Genomic DNA, 18987 nt, shown 5'->3' with positions numbered 1-18987 from the left:
AAGAATGAGAATAATTAAGAAATAATTTTCAGAAAAAAAAGAAGTAGGAGGAATCAGTCTGATTGCAAGACTTATTATAAAGCTATAGTAATCAAGGCTGTGTGGTGCTGGTAGATAAACAGACACATAGATTAACGGAATAGAACAGAAAATAGAGAAATGTCTGGAGATCAGCTCTCACAAATAAGCCCAACTGATTTTTTACAAGAACACTCAACGAAGGAAAGATCACCTTTCAACAAATGAACACCCACAAACAATAAAATAAACTTCACCCTAAGTCTCATGCCTTACATAAAGTTAACTCAAAATGGCTCACAGACTTAAATGCAAAATGTAAACACTCACAGAAAAGAGTAAATAAATAAAATCTTCAGGACTGAGAGCCAGGCAGAGTTCTTAGAAGTTACACCAAAACACAATCCCCCAAAGGAGAAACTAATAAACTGGACTTCATCAAAATCCAAAACAAAACAAAACCAAAAAGAAGGTCTTAGACATTAAAAAGCCTGATATATAAAAAATGCAACAGTTTGGTTGAATATAAAGTTGAGAAAATTTGCTGGAAAGTAGAAGGATAAGACAAAGAAATGAAAAATAGAAGGAAGAAAACAGAAAGTCAGAAAATCAGTTCAGGAGAACTAACATCCAAATACTGGTAGTAAAAGAAGACAGAAAAGGAAAGCATCAAATGAGATGAACGGAAATTCTCCCCACACAAGGATATGAGTTTGTAGACTGAATGAGACCACCAAACAACAAACATATAAAATTTAAAAATGCACCCACCAAGATATATCAGCAATCAATTTTGTAACACTGTAAGCAAAGAAGAATTTACAAATTTCTAGGGAGAGAAAATGGGTCACAGCCGAAGGACAAGGTATTAGAATGACTTTGGATTTCCCAAACTCAACAATGAAGCTAAAATATAGTAGAGCAATGCTTTCAATATCTCAATGATACTATTTCCAATCCAGACTTTTATATGCGCTCTATCACATGTGTGAATGTAAAACAAAGATACTTCCAGACCTGCAAGTTATCAAAAACTGACCTACAATACATCAGGAAGCTCCTGGAGGACAAGTTCCACCAAAAGGAGAAAGCAGAGCGGAAAAGAGGAGGCGACAAGTCCGACAAGAAAGAGAAGCAAAAGGAATGGCTAGAAAATTCCAAGACAAGACGGCGAACTGTCCTAAAGAGCAGCCGACGCAGATTTCATCACGTCTGAAGACTGAGAGATTTCCTCAGGAAGATGAAACAAAACATGTTCAGAAGTACTTTTAAAAGGAACAACTAGGGGGAGAGTTTGAAACTGTGCAAAAGCACACAGAAAACTGAGATTTAAAAAACCTAAAACAACAAACAAAAAAAAGACAATGATTAATTCCAGTGGGGAGAAAAAAAAGAAAGCAATAGTCATCATAGTTCACTTAGAAGATTTGGCAAAAACAATGTTTTCTTACATAATAATGTAAAAACTAATATTAACATAAATGACAGATTGCCAAACTTATGGCTATTTTGGAAGAATGGGAATGAGAATAATGAAAGTGTTTGGAGGGAAGGGCATGTAGGGAATGAAAGAAAGCCAACTTTTTACTTTCCATAGTATGTATTGCCTAAAACAGAGTGGGGGAAGAACAATTAGCAATATCAGTTTGTTACTTAGAAATATATCAAACGGATCCACTAAAAGTGGTGGCCTCTGGGACCCTGCAATGGCATAGGAGGACCCCTCAGAGAATTGCTTGATGTTTTTTGTAATAAGCTTATTCCAATTATTTGAGCGTTCAAGTTTTGGAAAAATATAAACTAAAAAATCAAATTCTCATTGCTAATACACGGCTGCCACAGAATGGAACCATATAATTTAATTCCAAATCAGGTCCATTAATGTATGAGCTCCTAAGGGGCCCACGACTTCTTAGCTCCTTTACTCCAGCAACTGCCTAGCACAAAATAAGCCCTCCAAACTTGCTTCTGAATGAGTGGGAGAAAGTTAAAGAGTAGGATTAACTCTAACACCTGAAGATGAATGAGAAAGGCATTTTGGGCAGAGAAGAGAGCAGAAGCAAAGATGGGAAGTGGAGTGTGAGAGCTGAGCAAGGAAAAGGGGAGATGGGGGGAGGAGGAACAGCATCCGGAAAACACTGGATGGAGAAAGGGAAACAGAGTAGCAGGGCTGTTGGGCCAAGTGGCAGGGGCCGGGAGGACACTGGTGCTTGAGGACAGATCCACACGGGCCCTGATTAGATGTCTATCAGCTTTGGGGGGAGGCGGGGGGGTTTGCTTGCTTTGCAATGATGACAGCAACATTTATTTCTGTCAACAGTTTCTTCCAAAATAGTTTCAGCTTTCTGGAATCTACATATTACCAGGCTCTCTAAAACCCTGAGCTGTACCACTTGTTACTCTACAAGTAGCCACTGAAAGGGCAATCGCACAATGGCAAGCAAAGCCTGGGAGAATCCCCACGTTGCCACTCTCACCCATTTTCTGGACCTCTTTCTTAATGCACTTACCAAGAGCATTAAAATGCAGGGCACAAAGGAGCCTTCCCCCCTAGGTGACATGTGCACCTGCTATGATCATTATTCATATATTCATTTCATCCAAAGTTTAAGTAGTTCCTTTATGCTAGGCAATGTACTGGAATACAAAGTCTCTGGTTTCAAATAACTTACTTTCTAAATTACTTATAAAATAACATGATAAGGAACATAACTGACACAAACCAAAGTACTGAGGAAACACAAAGGCATAATAAAGGACTACCCAGATTTCTCAAATGTGTAATGTCAAACACAAGTGAAAGAAAGCAAATACTCCAACAAACTCCCATATATGCATCACTCTGCTGGTGCAATAACCAATTCATTGCCAATCTTGTTTCTCTTCTAAACCCACTCATTTAATTTCAAGAAATCACATTATTTCATCCACAAATATTTCATCAAATATCTAACAGATGGGGTCTCTTTCTTGAAACACAAGAGGAACCTAAATCCTGAAAACTGAGGATTTAAGAAGTGAGATATAATTAATATATAAAAGGAACAGATTTTAAGGTGCCCAGCTGAGGTCTGACAATTGTGCAGCCATAACCACTACCCACAGGATACAGAACAATGTCTGTGGCCCAGAAAGCTCCCATACACCTCTTTCTAGTGAGTTTCTCACAACCAGATAGCCACTTTCTGACCTCTATTACCAGGGATCACTTTTGCTTATTCTTAACCTTTTATAAATGGAATCAGAGTATGTATAAGTAAGCATTTCTAGGCAAAAAAAGAAAAAGGAGAAGCATTCTGGGGGGAAGGACGACATGGACAAAATACAAAGATGTGGAAGGCTCCGTCATCATTCATAGAGTGATGAAGGACTTGAGGGCTGAAAACTAGGACTGGTAGCTGATAGATGATAAGACTACAAGAAGAGATTCGTTGGCAACCTCTGATCTCTGTGACTATTAATAATTCTGGGAACCAAGCTGTTAAGTATGTTTTTCCCAGTGCCTCAAACTATTTCTCTGATCTGAAAATTGGTCAGTTCTCTCAATATGCTTCTACTCCTCAACTCTCCAGCTGAGAATGACTGAGGCAGGAGCAACACCCTATACCCCTTGGCTGTTCACTCTCATCTTGGGCGAGGCCTTACTGTCATCTCAGGGAAGGAAAGAAGCACCCCCTGGGGCTTTCTTATGAGAGGGCATAGTCCCTCCCCAACATTTGAACAAGTGGGCCCAAATCTGATGGGCAACCTTACCATTATCTGGATTTCTCTCTTGCACACCTGGAGATCATGCTCGTTGTTGACAAACATGCGTTTCAAGGCACATTTCATTCCATTGCTTGTCCTCACCAGAAACACGATGGCAAATCCACCTGGGAGAGAAGCACACACACAAACTCTTGTAAGTCATGTTGTAGAAGTCAGTCGAATGGCCATGTGGCTGCAGGCTGCTGATGTCACTGCTAATGGTTCTGATGCCATGGTCAGCTAGGCCTAGGGCTGGTCTGGCACAAAATGTGTTCTTAAGATTCTGGGATTCAGAGGTATCAGTTGTGGGATAGGGTAGCAAGAATCAGAAAAACTGTTCCTAAACTCCTATCTTAAAAAAAAAAAAAAAAAAACAGGAGAACAATAGATAAACAGATGAACGAACAGATGAAAAAAAAGAACCAACTACATTCCACCTGCTCTCCTGGGCACTCTGTCATCGTGAACTCACTCAGTCGTGTCCGACTCTTTGTGACCCCATGGTCTGCAGCCCACCAGGCTCCTCCATCCATGGAACTTTCTAGGCAAGGGCACTGGAGTGGGTTGCCATTTCCTTCTCCAAGGGATCTTCCCAACCCAGGGATCGAACCCGGGTATCCTGCATTGCGGGCAGATGCTTTACCATCTGAGCCACCAGGGAATCACTCCCCTGGGCACTCTGAGCTCTTGTTAATTCATACCACAATCTTATGAAGCCAGGTGATATTCTTCCCTGTACGACAACAGTTACTCACTGAAGAAAACAGAGGCTCAAAGAGATTAGATTCAACCAAGGACTTCTTTAAAAGAAAGAAAGAAAACAAAAAAACACCTAAGTCCAATACTTAAACAGAGAGGCTTGGAAATTATTTCTAAAACTGTTCTAAGATAGCTGGCAATCAATTTCGAGAATCTCCTTCCCTTCCTTTCTTCTCATCCCTCCTCACCTCATCCCCTGACTAATCAACAATACACTTGGAGGATTACTTCTGCCCTCCCTACCTCATGGGCTGTTGAGAAGACACGGTCACAGTTAGGAAAGAGCTACTCTACACAGCAGCCACCAGGGAAGCCCGATGATTATTGGGCAGATTTTTTTAATGTCCGCACTAACCCTCCTCTAAAACACAGTTCATAATTCATTAAAAGAGATTACTATAACTCTAACAGAAATCCTTCAACGCTCTAAACTGGTTATACTTTGGTGTTCCACAAATTCTTAGAACCCCTAACCTTGACCTCACTCTTCAAACACTGTCAGAGGCCTTCAGTTCCACTGTTAAAAAGAGTTTGGGTAGATAAGGTGCAGCAAAGCTATCAAAGGTGAAGCTTTGGGATAACCAGCAGTTATATCAGACAATTAGTCTATCCCTGGTCACACACCTGCATTAATTTAGCTTGTACTACCCTGCACATTGACCCTGGGTACTGAAAAAAACTTCTAGGCTGTTCTTTGCTGAGCTACTAGGGAAGCCCTCTTTGCATGGAGGTGATGACTATTTGGATGGAGCTGAACACAGAGAGAAGTCAGCAGTACAGGAACTTGAGCTGGGGTTATGGCATAGTCCTGGGATGAGACAGGGTCATTAGTAGTGATTATAGAGACCTCAGGCCTGTGATATAAGACCTGAGTCCCAACCATTCCACTCGAAATCCTCGAAGACCCAGCAGCCCTCCAGCAGCTGTCTGTCAATGTTCTCAGTATTTCCTGTTGTATCTTTATAATAACTGGGTTTTTTTCCAAATTAACTTGAGTAGGATTCTGTTCCATGCAACCAAAGAGAACCTTAATCATACAGCTTTGTTGCGTTTTTTCATAAAGCACACACACAATTGTGTTAAAAAATTTTTGAACAGATTCAAATGTTCCAAATGTGCATGTTGATAATGATTTAGCGGAGACTGCATGTCTGTATACTTCCTGTCATTGTGTTCTTCAGTAGTCAAGTAAACACTAAAATTTACCATCCAGTCTTTCATTTCAGCTGTCATCTCTCTAATCTTTGTACCTCAATAACATTTTTCATTTTCTTATAATAAAGTCCACTCATACTGCTCAACCGTTGATTTAATTCTACAATTTTGAGTACTTACCATAAAAGATTTTTAAAGCCCTAGCAAGCATCGACAATAGATTGAAGTCTAACACACATGCGATAGAAAGCAATTCTAAGATGCATATTTTTACATTTTTTTAGGATCAGAATTTTCTTGTAATAAATATGTACATTTAATGCAGTATTTGTCTTCCCTTTCCCCCTCAAAAGCCATTAAATTCATAATGTGCCTTATAAGCAATTAAACTTGGAGAAAATAGTATTAATATAAATGATAAATTATAAAATTTCTATGTATAATCATAATTGTTGTGTGAACAATACAAGTGGGTATTCCTTTTACAGATTTTGAATTTCTCTTTAAATCACAGAACTACAGACTTTGCACCAGCCGTGGTTCTGTGCTGTGCTCAGCTGCTCAGCCATGTCTGATTCTCTGCAACCCCATGGACTGTAGCCCGCCAGGCTTCTCTGTCCATGGGATTTTCCCAGCAAGAACACGAGTGGGTTGCCATTTCCTTCTTCAAGCAGAGCTGCTACAGAGTGTTAAGTCCTAGCATTTTGCTTTCTCGGGGAGGAACCACATTTTTAGGACCCAATGGCTAGTTGTGGGCAGAACCTGGGCCGGTGTTACTGTCCTAATTATCTAGAAAGCGTTCTTTCCACTTAGTGAAAACTGTGCAATAGGCATTTAGATCACAAGGAGACACCCGACAGTGCTGCAGAGCAGAAGCTGGGAATGACTTGTTCCTACAGCTCTGTGACATGTGGCACCACTCAAGGACAAGGTGAGCCTGGAGGAGCAGGTTGGTGATGCAGCAATTTGAGATAACTGCCACCAGGTGGGAGCAGTGCAGCCTTCTTCACCAGGTAGCAAGATGACATTTCCAGACAGGACTGGAGAATCAGTTCCCAGGCCTATGGCAGGATCCAGTCAAGCATAACTGGTTGAGAAATGCCAGGTCAGACTCTCAAAGTCTATGACCAACATTAATCTGCAGACAAAGAAATGAGCCACTATGCTTCCCACAAACAGAACCACGTTTTAGGCATCTATGCCTATCAAGGGGCTTATTTGCAGGTGCGTGCTGCATGCTAAGTCGCTTCAGTCGCGTCTGACCCTTGAAGACCCTAAGCACTGTAGCCCTCCAGGTTCCTCCGTCCACGGGATTTCCCAGGTAAGAACACTGGAGTGGGTTGCCATGACCTCCTCCAGGGAACCTTCCCAACCCAGGGATCAAACCTGCATCTCTTATGTCTCCTGCATTGGCAGGCGGGTTCTTTACCACTAGCACCACATGGGCACTTGCAGGTAAGAAGCATTTAAATCAGGGCTTAAAAATCAAAACAGAAATAATATTGTAACAAGGACAATAAAGACTTAAAAAACTGATCCACATCAAAAAAAAAAAGAAAAATCTTGAAAAGGAAAAAAGTCAAAGCCTGATAGGGTTTGTCAGTTTAAACATGTCAGTCACTCTCACCAATGGCTGGCCAAGAGGAGTGTAGGTTTCAGGCAGAGAGCAAACAGCACCACTCTTCACCACAGGCCCACGCCTGCCACGCGCACCAGGGTGAGAAGAGGCTCGGCCACAGCTGAAGAGGGTGTGGGGGTTACAGAGGGCAGCTATCAGGCTTCGAGAGGTGCTTACCTAAGACTGAGTCACATCCCTACATCTTGATTAAATGGAAAAATCTAAAGCAGAGCTGGAGAGTTTGCACAGAGGGAAGAAAAGCTAACTTTCAGCAGAGCCCGTGCCAGTCTGCCCAATGGAGCCTGTGCCAATCGCTCTGCCTACTGGCATTTTTTAAAACACTAAGATAATCTTCAGGATTTTGCTGCAATCCATTTCCTGGGAAAATTCGTGAACATATTGAACTGTAACGGGAAAAAGGATCTGACCCATTATGTGAGGCAAGGGAAAGAGGCAGGACAGGATAACTTTGACAGACTCACTTTTACCAATTCATTTTAAATGCAGAAATATTTTTTTTAATTTCCACAAAGAAACATGATTTCTCCCACTTTCCCTAAAATACACAGTACTCTTGGCCTCACTTTCTCCCTCTGATTTCTGATGATGCAGATTGGTACTTTCCACTCACTATATGAATTAGAGGTTTTGTGTTTGGTTCCCCTCTGTATCTTCATGCCTAAGAACAGTGCCTGACACATAGTGAGTCCTCAAAAAATGAATTAGCTTTCCTCTTAATGAGGAGAGATTAGAAAAGACTACAGAGAGTGGTGGAGATTGTGGTAAGCCAAAGTATATGGTCCATGTAAAGGAGCAGCTACTATACAACTCAAGCTAATTATTGCCCTGTCGCAATGCAAGAGATGAGAGACTCGGGTTCGATCCCTGGGTGGGGAATATCCCCTGGAGAAGAAAAGGTCAACCCACTCCAGTATTCTTGCCTGAAAAATCCCATGGACAGAGGAGCCTGGTGGGCTACAGTCCATGGGTCTCTAACAGCCGGACAGGACTGAGCAACTGAGCACACACACACACTGAGAAATAATGACCCTGTTCTAACACCAACACTTGGTTTTATTGGTCTTCCTATTTTAGCCATTCTATTGAGCGTGTTGGTGCTGCTAAGTCGCTTCAGTAGTGCGACTCTGTGCGACCCCATAGACGGCAGCCCACCCGGCTCTCCCGTCCCTGGGATTCTCCAGGCAAGAATACTGGAGTGGGTTGCCATTTCCTTCTCCAATGCATGGAAGTGAAAGTGAAGTCGTGCCGACTCCTAGCGATCCCGTGGACTGCAGCCTACCAGGCTCCTCCATCCATGGGACCTTCCCGGCAAGAGTACTGGAGTGGGCTGCCATTGCCTTCTTGAGTGTGAAGTGATATTTAATTGTGATTTTAATTTGCATTTCCCAAGAGATCGCTCATCTTTTAAATTCAGGTTTACCTGCTTCCTACCACTGTCCTGATAAAAGGCTTTAATGAGCACAGTATCAGCAAGTCACCAATGAAATTACTGAGATAACTTGGACTTCTACCTCTCAAGCGAAGATGACAGAAATGGCTATCCATCCCTGAGGGAAAAAAGGAAAGTGAGAATTTGTAATACATGAAAGAAAAAGTGAAAGTATAGTCGCTCAGTCGTGTCCAACCATTTGTGACCCCCCAGACTCTAGCCTGCCAGGCTCCTCTGTCCATGGGATTCTTCAGGCAGGAATACTGGAGTGGGTTGCTATTCCCTTCTCCAGGGGATCTTCCTGATCCAGAGATTGAACCCAGGTCTTCAGCACTGCAGGCAGATTCTTTATCATTTGAGCCACCAGGGAAGCCCAAACAGAGGGGATTATATAATTTCTAAAATCTTGTTCAACTTTGACATCAACAGGAGATCACGGTCATCAAAATCATTATCTGGACTGAAATCTTTTAAACAGAACCTTCTCAAGGAGCCTGATCATGCTATTCAACACCGGCAATGGGGCTTTTAAAGTAACTGTAGTACTGCTCCTGGCTTTATCTCAAATAAGCAATCATGCTAGGTGGTACCAGGCCCTGGGGGCTATTCTGAATGAATCAAGACACCAGTGACTCCACTTAGCAAGGACGAATGGGAGGGAAGGTGAGTGAAAAGAGAAGGAAAGCGCCAAACTGATGATCTGAGCAGTGATACGCACAGAGATAGGGAACAGCTGGGCAGACAATGAGAATGATTAGACCGTGAAACAAAGAAGCCCATCATGGTGCTGAGACAGGGTTTCTGGATTTGCTGCCAAAGAGGTTTTTGGTGGATATTTAGCAATCGAGCCTGGAGTCTGGGTTACCAGCATCTGCAGCTTGCTTATTTCCTGCAGGTAAAAGAAAACTTCATTTCCTATCATGGGTTCCATCCACACCTTGAGGAATGGCTTCCACTTGTGTGAGAAGAAAGGAAACAAACCAGAGCCAGAGGAAACTAAGATGCGGGAAACTTCACCCAGACCCACACTCTGCTCACGTCCTCCACTTCTCCACCCTACACGTTCTGTGTTTCTCTTTCAAAATGAGGTTTAACCCAATGACTGCTATTTACTTAATGCAGTTTCTCTTGGAACTAACAGAAAGCTAGCATAAAATAATTTTAAACAGCTTTCTGAAGCTTCACTAAAGAATCAGACAGAGAGAGAGGGCTTCCCTGGTGGCGCAGTGGATAAGAATCGCCTGCCAGTGCAGAGCAGTCAGGTTTAATCTCTGGTCTAGGAGGATTCCATATGCCTCCAAAGAGCTGAGCCCACGCCACAGCTACTGAAGACCTAGAGCCTGTGCCCCACAACAAGGGAAGCTACCGAAATGAGACATCCACCCACCGCCCCTGAAGAGTAGCCCCTTACCCCAAAACTAGAGAAAGTCCACGCACTGCCATGAAGATCCAGCACAGCCAAAAATTAATTAATTAACAAATAATAATCAGGGAGCAAATCCAGTTAAAGTGGTATTTACCCAGGAGATAGAAAAGAAATGACAACACTGGATAAGTTATTGGATCTCTTTGGTCTCCATTTCCTCAACTGCAGAAATTAAGACCAAATTAGTGGTATTTAAATGAATGGGTCCCTCGGAGACCTAGGATTACAGGAGATGCTGCAGTGGCTCTACACACAGCTTCCTTTTATCTGCTGAATATTCATTCTGACAAAGATGCTAGAAAAAGAGGGGGAAAGTCTGCTTTAAAGGAGAAAAAAACCCAAAGAATATTCCATATCCCTATATAAATGTAAGGAGTAAGCATTGTGAGTCACACAAACAGCTTTTACCTACAAGCCTACCACTGACACATATGTGCACAGGCAGCTTGTAGAGGTGGGAGTGGGGGCAGGGCCACCAGGTCCACTCTACACTGAGACCATGGAGTATTCCTGCGGAGTCCAGCAGGTTAGGTTCAAACCCCGGCTCAGGAAAGCCACGGTCTCCCTGAGGCCCCGTCCTTTCACCTTTCAAGGGTGGCTGAGATTCACCTCTTAGCTTTGGGGAGGACTGAATGACAGGCAAGACACCATCATATCCACAGGAGGGATATGATGAATACAGGTGGCCTGGCCTTACCTCCTCCCCACCCAATCCTCTGTATTTATGGTAGGTACAGGTGGTATCTAAATGAATGTTGTTAAAGTTCTAAATCTGGAGTATCTTCTTGAGATAAAGGGCATAAACTCAAACACCTACAGGGGCCAGACAGGCCAGCTAAAGCAGGGAGGCAGTGCAGGCATGGCAGAGTGCACAGAGGGAGCCTGCTGATGGGAGATCATGAGCAGTGGCGGCCCCGGGCAAGCCAGAAAGGGCACGCCCCACTCACGAGGCGGCTGCTTCTCAGTGAAGGCCAGCTGTTGCCATGGAGGAATGTGGGCTGAGGGCTGCCAAGGTTTTTGATTTCCAAAAGAAGCTCGATTTTTAGGAGAAATCTCCTGATTTTTAAATCCTGGCTACAACTGTAGAAAAGCTCTTCACTCCTGTGCAAGTCAAGGAAACCCATTTCCAGGCTAGGACTGAATGAGACAGCCCAACTTCGACTTTTACGAGAGTCCTGTGAAGTAGCGGGACATGTATGGCGAACTCTACTTGACCCTCTGGGCAACTGAGGCACAGGGAAAAGTCCAAGTGGCTTCCCAGTGCTGCCACCTAGAGGCAGGGCCAGAGGGCCGCAATCCAGGCACACCAATTCCTGGCCCTGACCTTGGTCCACTTTCCTTTGCTGCTGACTTTCCCTCCCCACAGCAGACCCTGCAGGACACCTCCATTACCAGGGGACGTATGGGAAAAGACACAGTGAAAGGCAAGGGACCTGCGCAGGGCCTGGTGGGAGAGAGAACTCGGGTGCAGTGTCTGTGAGCTCCCGCAGGGAGTGACAACAAGAGGCTGACAAACACCCATCCATGACTGACTCACATTTTGCCAGAAGTTTCAGAAGGAACGAAAGTTTTCTAAACTCTAGAACAGATGGCAAGGAGCACAGCAAAGATTCTGCAGGAGAAAAGGTCAATCTGCAGCATTTGTTCAACACTGATTTCAGTGGGGACTTGGGGTTTGTTTTTTTAACGTCAATCTCGCCTAACTCGCCTCGAATTAAAATCACCATGTGCCAGCTTCCTTCTGGGGAACGTGTCAAAGCAGTCCCTGCCCCAGGCAGAAGGAACACCCAGATGGGGGATGACTGGAGGTTCTCAACTTCCCCTCTCCCCATCGGGAGCTGTGGGCACAGTCAGACACTGGCAAACTCTGGCAGTGGTCCAGAAATATCAACAGAACCCAATCACGGCCACAGCCCAGTTTGAACACGGGGCAGGTGGCAGCTGGCTCTTCCTTTCTAGGACTGTAACAACTGGGGAACATCTGCAGTTCAGGGCTTCTCTCTAGGCAAAATTCTCCTCCATCCCCCAAAAACTGCCAGAGAAGGTACCTGCTTGCCTGGAACAAAAGGTCAGAGTTTAAGAAATTAGGAGGAGGGACAGTTGAGTTTGGGATGAACATGTACACACTGCCACATCTAAAACAGATAACCAACAAGGACCTACTGTATACAGCACGGGGAGCTCTGCTCAATGTTTTGTGACAGTCTGGATGGGAGGGGAGTTTTGGGGAGAATGGATACATGTATATGTATGGCTGAGTCCCTTTGCTGCTTACCTGAAACTATCACAACATTGTTAATTGGCTATTCTCCAATATAACATGAAAAGTTTAAAAAAGAAAGAAAGAAATCAGGTTGGCTCACACACAGCAGAGGCTTGTAAATTACTGCACGTAAAACCAGAGCACATTGGGCCTGGACTATCACCGTCGGAGGTTGACCAGATGAGGGTCTTTCCCAGAGCCACCTGGCCCGCCTTGTCGGAACTGTTTCCATGGCATTAACTGTCTAGCAAATGCAGAAATGGTGACAGACATCAGCAGGGCTGAGGTCTTTGTTCACTGATACCCCCAAGTCATGCTGAGCCATTTTCTCTTCTCTATACTACAAGCCAGAGTGATCTTATAAAAACAGAAATTGAGTATCATTCTGTTTGAAAATCTACATGGCTTCTGGCCCTCCTTAGAAGGAAACTCCAAACGCTGACATGGCCCGCAAAGCACCCCATGATATGATGTGAGCAACTGAGCTCACATCTCTCCAGCCTCATTCACATCACAGCCTCTCACTGCTCACTCTGTTCCAGACACGATTGCCTGTTTTCTTCCCACATGTTGCTTGTGCTCCACGCTACCTAAAGATGGCTATGCATATCCCTCCCTCTGCCCTATTCATCTCATTCCTGGCCTGAGCAGCTCCCACGAGCCATCCTTCATGTTTCAGGCTCGATGTCATCTCCCTGATGAACCTCCCCTGACTGCCCCAGTCCCCACTCCCTTCTTCTTCCGATCAGGTTACATACCTTGTTATACACACACCCTCCTCTTTCCTTCCAAACGTTATCAGGGGCATAATTCAATACTTAGGTAGTTAATTCCTGGTTTGATGGCTTCTTTCCCTGAACCCTGTAAACTGCACAAGGACAAGGATGACAACTATCTCACTGTGGCCTGTGTCATGAAGCACAGTGCCCGCTGCATAAGCAGTCCTCAGGTGTCTGCCCAGCACCCTAAGGATACCAACAAAAACAAGCAAACGAAACCAAAAAACCCACACCACACCAAACTGAGACACACTACACAGTGCCGACTTTTCAGGACGTTAGAATCTAGCAAGGGGAAGAAGGGACACATTGTGAGAAGGTCCGTGGGTGATGAGGCAGCCCATCCACAGAGTAAAACCCGAGTGCACAGCCCAGCACGACAGTGGGTCCTCTGAGACAAAGCTCACTGGATGGTATTCTGGGGTAACAAGCACAGGTGCAATCTCTACAGAAACCTCTGCACTGTCAGAGTGCCACTTGTTCCACGAGTGATTCTTTCTTTTAAAAAGAACACTTGAGCTGAAAAGAAAAACCCTCTTCAGTTGAGAAGGAAAAGAAATCAAAACCCTGTGCCCACTGCTGCCTCATCCCTCACCTGAAGGAGTGAAGAGCCTCTTGGGCAGGAACTGTCTTGCCCCCCCCTCCCTCAAGCCACTGGTGCCAGCTATCTTCTAGTAAATGGCGTGCAAACCTGGGGAGCAGCTGGGACCGGCCAGAGGGCGCAGAATCTGTGCCCAGGTTCGTCAGCCCCCACCACAGATACCCAAGCCCCAGCTCGAATCATTTCCACCAACACTTTGTTTTTTAATACTTATTTTATTTTTGGCTGCCTTGGGTCTCAGCTGCAGTATGCAGGCTCTCCACTGCAGGGTGCAGACTCTAGAGCGTGTGGGCTCTGTAGTTAGCGGTGCAGGAGCTCTCTAGTCAAGACATGCGGGCTTAGCGGCTCTGAGGCATATAGGATTTTAGTTCCCCAACCAGGGATCAAACCATCATCTCCTGCATTGCAAGGAGGAGTCTTAACCACTGGATCACCAGGGAGGTCCCTCCACCAACACTCGCCCACTTTCTCCAAAGAACTGCGAAGTCAAAGTTTGGCTGCCATTCTTTTAGCTTCCAACTGTTAATTCCAGAGCATTCCATTCTAACTTCATGCTTCAAAGCTTACTTCAGTTTCTGCATTTTGTGCTTTCAGAGTAAGATCAGGTTAACCAGCTCTGTTCCAGAAAGAGCATTTTCTATTGTGGTTATTTGAGCTCAGCAGCCAGGCTAAGCTGTGTCTTTTGTTCTCCTGGGACAGGCACTGACATCAAAGGCACATAATAGAAGAGTTTTCAATTTCTTTAGGTTTCATTAGAACTGATTTTCAAACACATCTGCTTTGTCCAGGTCACCCTAATCTCCTTGACCCTCCTGGTTATGAGGGAGACAAGTCCCCAACCTGGAAAGCAGGGTGACATTCTCTCAGCTCCCAACAGTTAATCACAGCCCATTCCAACTTCAATTCATACTAAAGCCTTTTTTCTGAAGTTCAGGATGTCTGACCAGACTACCCATCACCGTCCACCAGCTCCCAGGTCTCGGACCCCTTCCTAGTACCTGTGCACCAGCTCCCAATCTCCTTCCCACCCCAACTCTCACCATTACCCAAGTCTTAACAATTCTATCCCTTAAATCTCCCTGGAATTCACACTGCTCTTTCACCCCTGACTCTCCTTCATACTCTCCTCCATACTCTCCTCTTTTCCTATCGGAACTAAAATAGAGTTCTTAGTGTCATGCCTTGGATCTCTTTCCAGTCTTATAATCGTCTAAAAACTCCTCTTAAAAGGATTCATTAACTTCCCAAAATCAGAATAAAGACCAACGTCCTGAACGCAGCAGTATGCTAAGAATCTTTATGTTTTCCCCCATTTTATTGTGAAGAATTTCAAACACACAGCAAAATCAAAAAGATCATACTTTCATATGGTGAACCTCCATATGCTCACCACCTAGAGTCCACAAATTGTTAACATTTTGCTACACTTGTTTTATCACATATTTATCATCCATCTATGTAATCATCAACTCATATTTTTGATGCATTTCCAAGAAAGGTGTAGACCTTGGTGCACTTCACCATAAACACTTCAGCATATCTTTAACTACTATTCAGAATTTACAGTTCTTTTGGAGGGACTGGGTAGAAATAAAATCTATTTACAGAGAAATGTATAAATCCTAAGTATATTATTGGATACGTGTTGATGAATGTACACTCAAGTAACCCAAACCCCTAACAAGATATAAAACCTCTGAATCACAGAAAGTTCTCTCAACCCCTTTCCAGATAATCCCACCCTCATATCCCCCCTGGATGCAATCTACTTCTAGTTTTATCAACTTTAAATCTTCATGTAAATGGAATCATACAGTATGTGCTTTTTTGTGTAAGGATCTTTTATTTAACATAATAGTTTATACTGGTGTCAGTAGTTTGTTGCTATTATTGTTGATCTATGTATCTTTTCTCTTACTGATCGACATTTGGGTTATTTCAAATGTGGAGCTATTATGAACAAAACTCTAAACGCATTCTTTTACAAGTCTTTTTGTGCCACATGCTTTTATTTTTCTTGGGTAAATACCTAATGGTAACCCACTCCAGTATTCTTGCCTGGACAGAGGAGCCTGGCAGGCTACAGTCCATGGGGTCGCAAGAATTGCACACAACTTAGCAACTAAAACAAGTAAGAGTATAAGTGCTACGCCACTGAGTGGGTATATATTTAGTTTTAGAAGAAACTGCCAGACCTTTTCCCAAAGTGGCTGTATCACTTTACACTCCCACCAACAAAATATGCTCTAGACCTTGATAACCTGAATATTTCTTGTCCTCGCCCAGAATCTATCTTCCCATGCTCTCTCCTCTACCACCAAGCTTTCAGAACTATAACTTTTTTGCTGCATGTCATTCCCTCTGCGGAGAACATTCTGACCTGATCCTCTGCTAGATAAAAGGAGTTTAACATTGCTAAAATAACACCTCTTCCATGAAGTCTTCCCTTTCCCTGATAATTGCCCCCCTGGCTTTCTTTTTTTTTTTTTAATTAGAGAATAATTACTTTATCCCCCTGGCTTTCATTATCACACATTTGGCCTGTACTTTTATTGCTGCACTTAGCACAGTGTGTTGTGACCTCCTGTGACATGCTCATCTCCCTACGAGACAGGCTAAAGCAAAGAAGGAACCACTTTTTCTGCCTTGGCAGAAAAGTACTATGTCATCATAGTACTTTATTATACACTATACGATACTTTATATTTTTTCATAAAGTATACTATGTATACTTTAAGGTTATCATTAAACACCACTTTTAGGACTTTGAATACCATGCAACTGTACGAACAACATTCCACATTATTCTCGAGGTTGGGCACTTGAAAAATGAGTCACCAAAGAAAATTAAAATGGCAAGAAGAGCTTGTTTCTCCTGGAGTCCTCAGGGCTAGCACGGTGTTTGGTACGTTTGCTGCTGCTGTTCTTGTTGAGTCACTAAGTCGTGTTCGACTCTTTTGCGAGCCTCTACCTATGGGATTTCCCATGCAAGAATACTGGAGTGGGTTGCCATTTCCTTCTCCGGAGGATCTTCCGGACCCAGGGATCTCCTACACTGGCAGGTGGATTCTTTACCACTGGCCATCAGGGAAGCCCATCTTGGGACACAATAGATGATTAATAGATATTTCATAAATTAATAGTAAAGTGAGAATGCTAACTCCCTGCTGACAATACTCCTCTAGCCCCCACCACCTACAAGATGAAATCCTTACCCTTAATGTAGCAGACAAGGCCCATGAGAGTCTGGAGCCCACAGAGAGCTGAGGGACTGGACGGTGTCCCCTAGTGCCTCAGTGCTTTTTGCTCATTCTGTATCTGGAATGCCTGCCTTCTCTTTAATTAGTAAACGAGTAGCTGTAAGTTCAAGTGCAACTCAAACCTGAGCTCCCATGTGAACTTTGACCTAACAGAATCCCCATCCCTGCCTTATTTTCTAACCCTGATTATATCCCACGTGTCTGCAAACCAGTCTTTGAGGAGGACTATAATCTTTCTCTCAAAAGGCAAAGATTTTACTTTATTTTTATTCACTGTAGGAAACACATTGGCCTAGCTTACCATATGCTCTACCCCATGCTGAAATGATGATCAGATACATTACATCAGATGGCTGCCTCCTACTGGCCATTACTACCTGGACCAGGATCAGATAGCAGCCACACACTCTCTCTTGAGAATCTGAGTACCAACTTAGGAACTGGAATCAAAACAGTGTGGGACAACCATGCAGACCAGGCTGGTAGCTACTGTCAATCATATACATGCTCACAAATAAGCAGAGGAGAGTGTTTTGTCAAAAAAAAAAAGGGGGGCAAGACATCAGAGGAGACACTTGGAAGAAGCTGCAATTCGAGACTATGACGCTCCAAGAGGAGGGAGATCGGCAGAGAGACACCTGATAACTTTCCAATACTCACAAAATCCAGCTTCACTTCCTGTTGTTGGGTTCTGGAAGGTTCCTTTGTATTTATTCAATGCATTCCTTTTGACTTACTCTAATTTGAATTAAATTTCTGTTCCTTGCAACCCAATGACCCTAAGACACCTTGCACCAATATGTTTATAAAATACATAAGCTCTGATACAATCTAAATTTTAATAATTTTAACCATAGTTTCCTTTAACAGAAAACATCCAGAACAGAGTGTTAAAACAGTGTATTAAAAATTATACTTGAAGAGTGAGAATTCTTAAGTTAAAAACTAGATTTAGAGCTTTCTCTGGTGGTCCAGTGAGTAAGATTCCATGCTTCCAGTGCAGAGGGCCTGGGTTCGATTCCTGGTCAAGGAACTAGATCCCACACGCCGCAACCAAGAGTTCATATGCTGCAACTAAGACCAACACAGTAAAATAAACAAATACTTTAAAAAACAAACAAAAAACTAGATTTACATTAAAACAGAAGCTGCATTAATATACAAAGCTCTAAGTAAGAAAATGATGAAAATCCATCTGAGAAAGGGCAGATACAGGGCACCTGAACAAGGGAGATGGTCTGTGCTGCAGCCTTCCTTGGGCTCAGAGACCAAGGAAGTTGGGGAGATAAGACTCCCCAACACTCAAAGCACTCATTACTTGGGGAGGCCGAGGAGATGGTTTTTACCGGAGATCATCAGAAAGCAATCATAAAGGAGACGATTTAGTTCCCAGATGGAGTGGGGTCCTCAGACTGACGGGGTGGAGTTGCTCACATTAAGTGAAAGAAGAGCTCAGCCATGGACCACCCTGGGGAGGCCTGTCAAGAAGGTAAGTCTCTGCGGGGCCCTGGAGGACCCGGCACCAAACAACGCACTGAATCTATGTGGGGAAACTTCCTCTGTCTTTGGTGTAAAGCCAGGGTCAAGATCAGGGTGAGTGGAGTGAGTTACTTGCTGTAGGTACAAAAAGACAAAGTCAGCATTGACGATTCTGTTCCTCCTGCCTCAGGCTGCAGCACAGCTGGGTACATGCAGGCTCAGTCACTTCAGTCGTGTCTGACTCTGTGTGACCCCATGGACTGCAGCCTGCCATGTTCCTCTGTCCATGGGATTCTCCAGGCAAGAATACTGGACTGGGCTGCCATGCCCTCCTCCAGGGGATCTTCCTGATCCAAGGATCTTGTCTCCTGAGTTTCCTGCATTGGGAGGCAGGTTCTTTACCACTAGCGGCACCTACAGCTAAGTACAGCA

General features: G+C 43.8%; 1 protein-coding gene across 23 annotated transcripts in view; it reads right to left on the bottom strand.

Annotated features, from left to right (window-relative positions):
- Positions 1–18987, bottom strand: part of AAK1 (AP2 associated kinase 1) — a 171253-nt gene that overhangs the window by 91839 nt on the left and 60427 nt on the right. For all 23 annotated transcript variants that reach the window (XM_027966663.2, XM_060412006.1, XM_060412009.1 and 20 more), the window contains exon 3: positions 3772–3890. In XM_027966663.2, the coding sequence (XP_027822464.1) occupies positions 3772–3890 (119 nt within the window). The remainder of the gene's footprint in view (positions 1–3771; positions 3891–18987) is intronic.

The sequence above is a fragment of the Ovis aries genome, chromosome 3, assembly GCF_016772045.2.
Source record: "Ovis aries strain OAR_USU_Benz2616 breed Rambouillet chromosome 3, ARS-UI_Ramb_v3.0, whole genome shotgun sequence".
NCBI classification, from domain to species: Eukaryota; Metazoa; Chordata; class Mammalia; order Artiodactyla; family Bovidae; genus Ovis; species Ovis aries.
The sequence above is the reverse complement of the archived record's forward strand: the minus strand, read 5'-3'. Positions and strand labels throughout refer to the sequence as shown.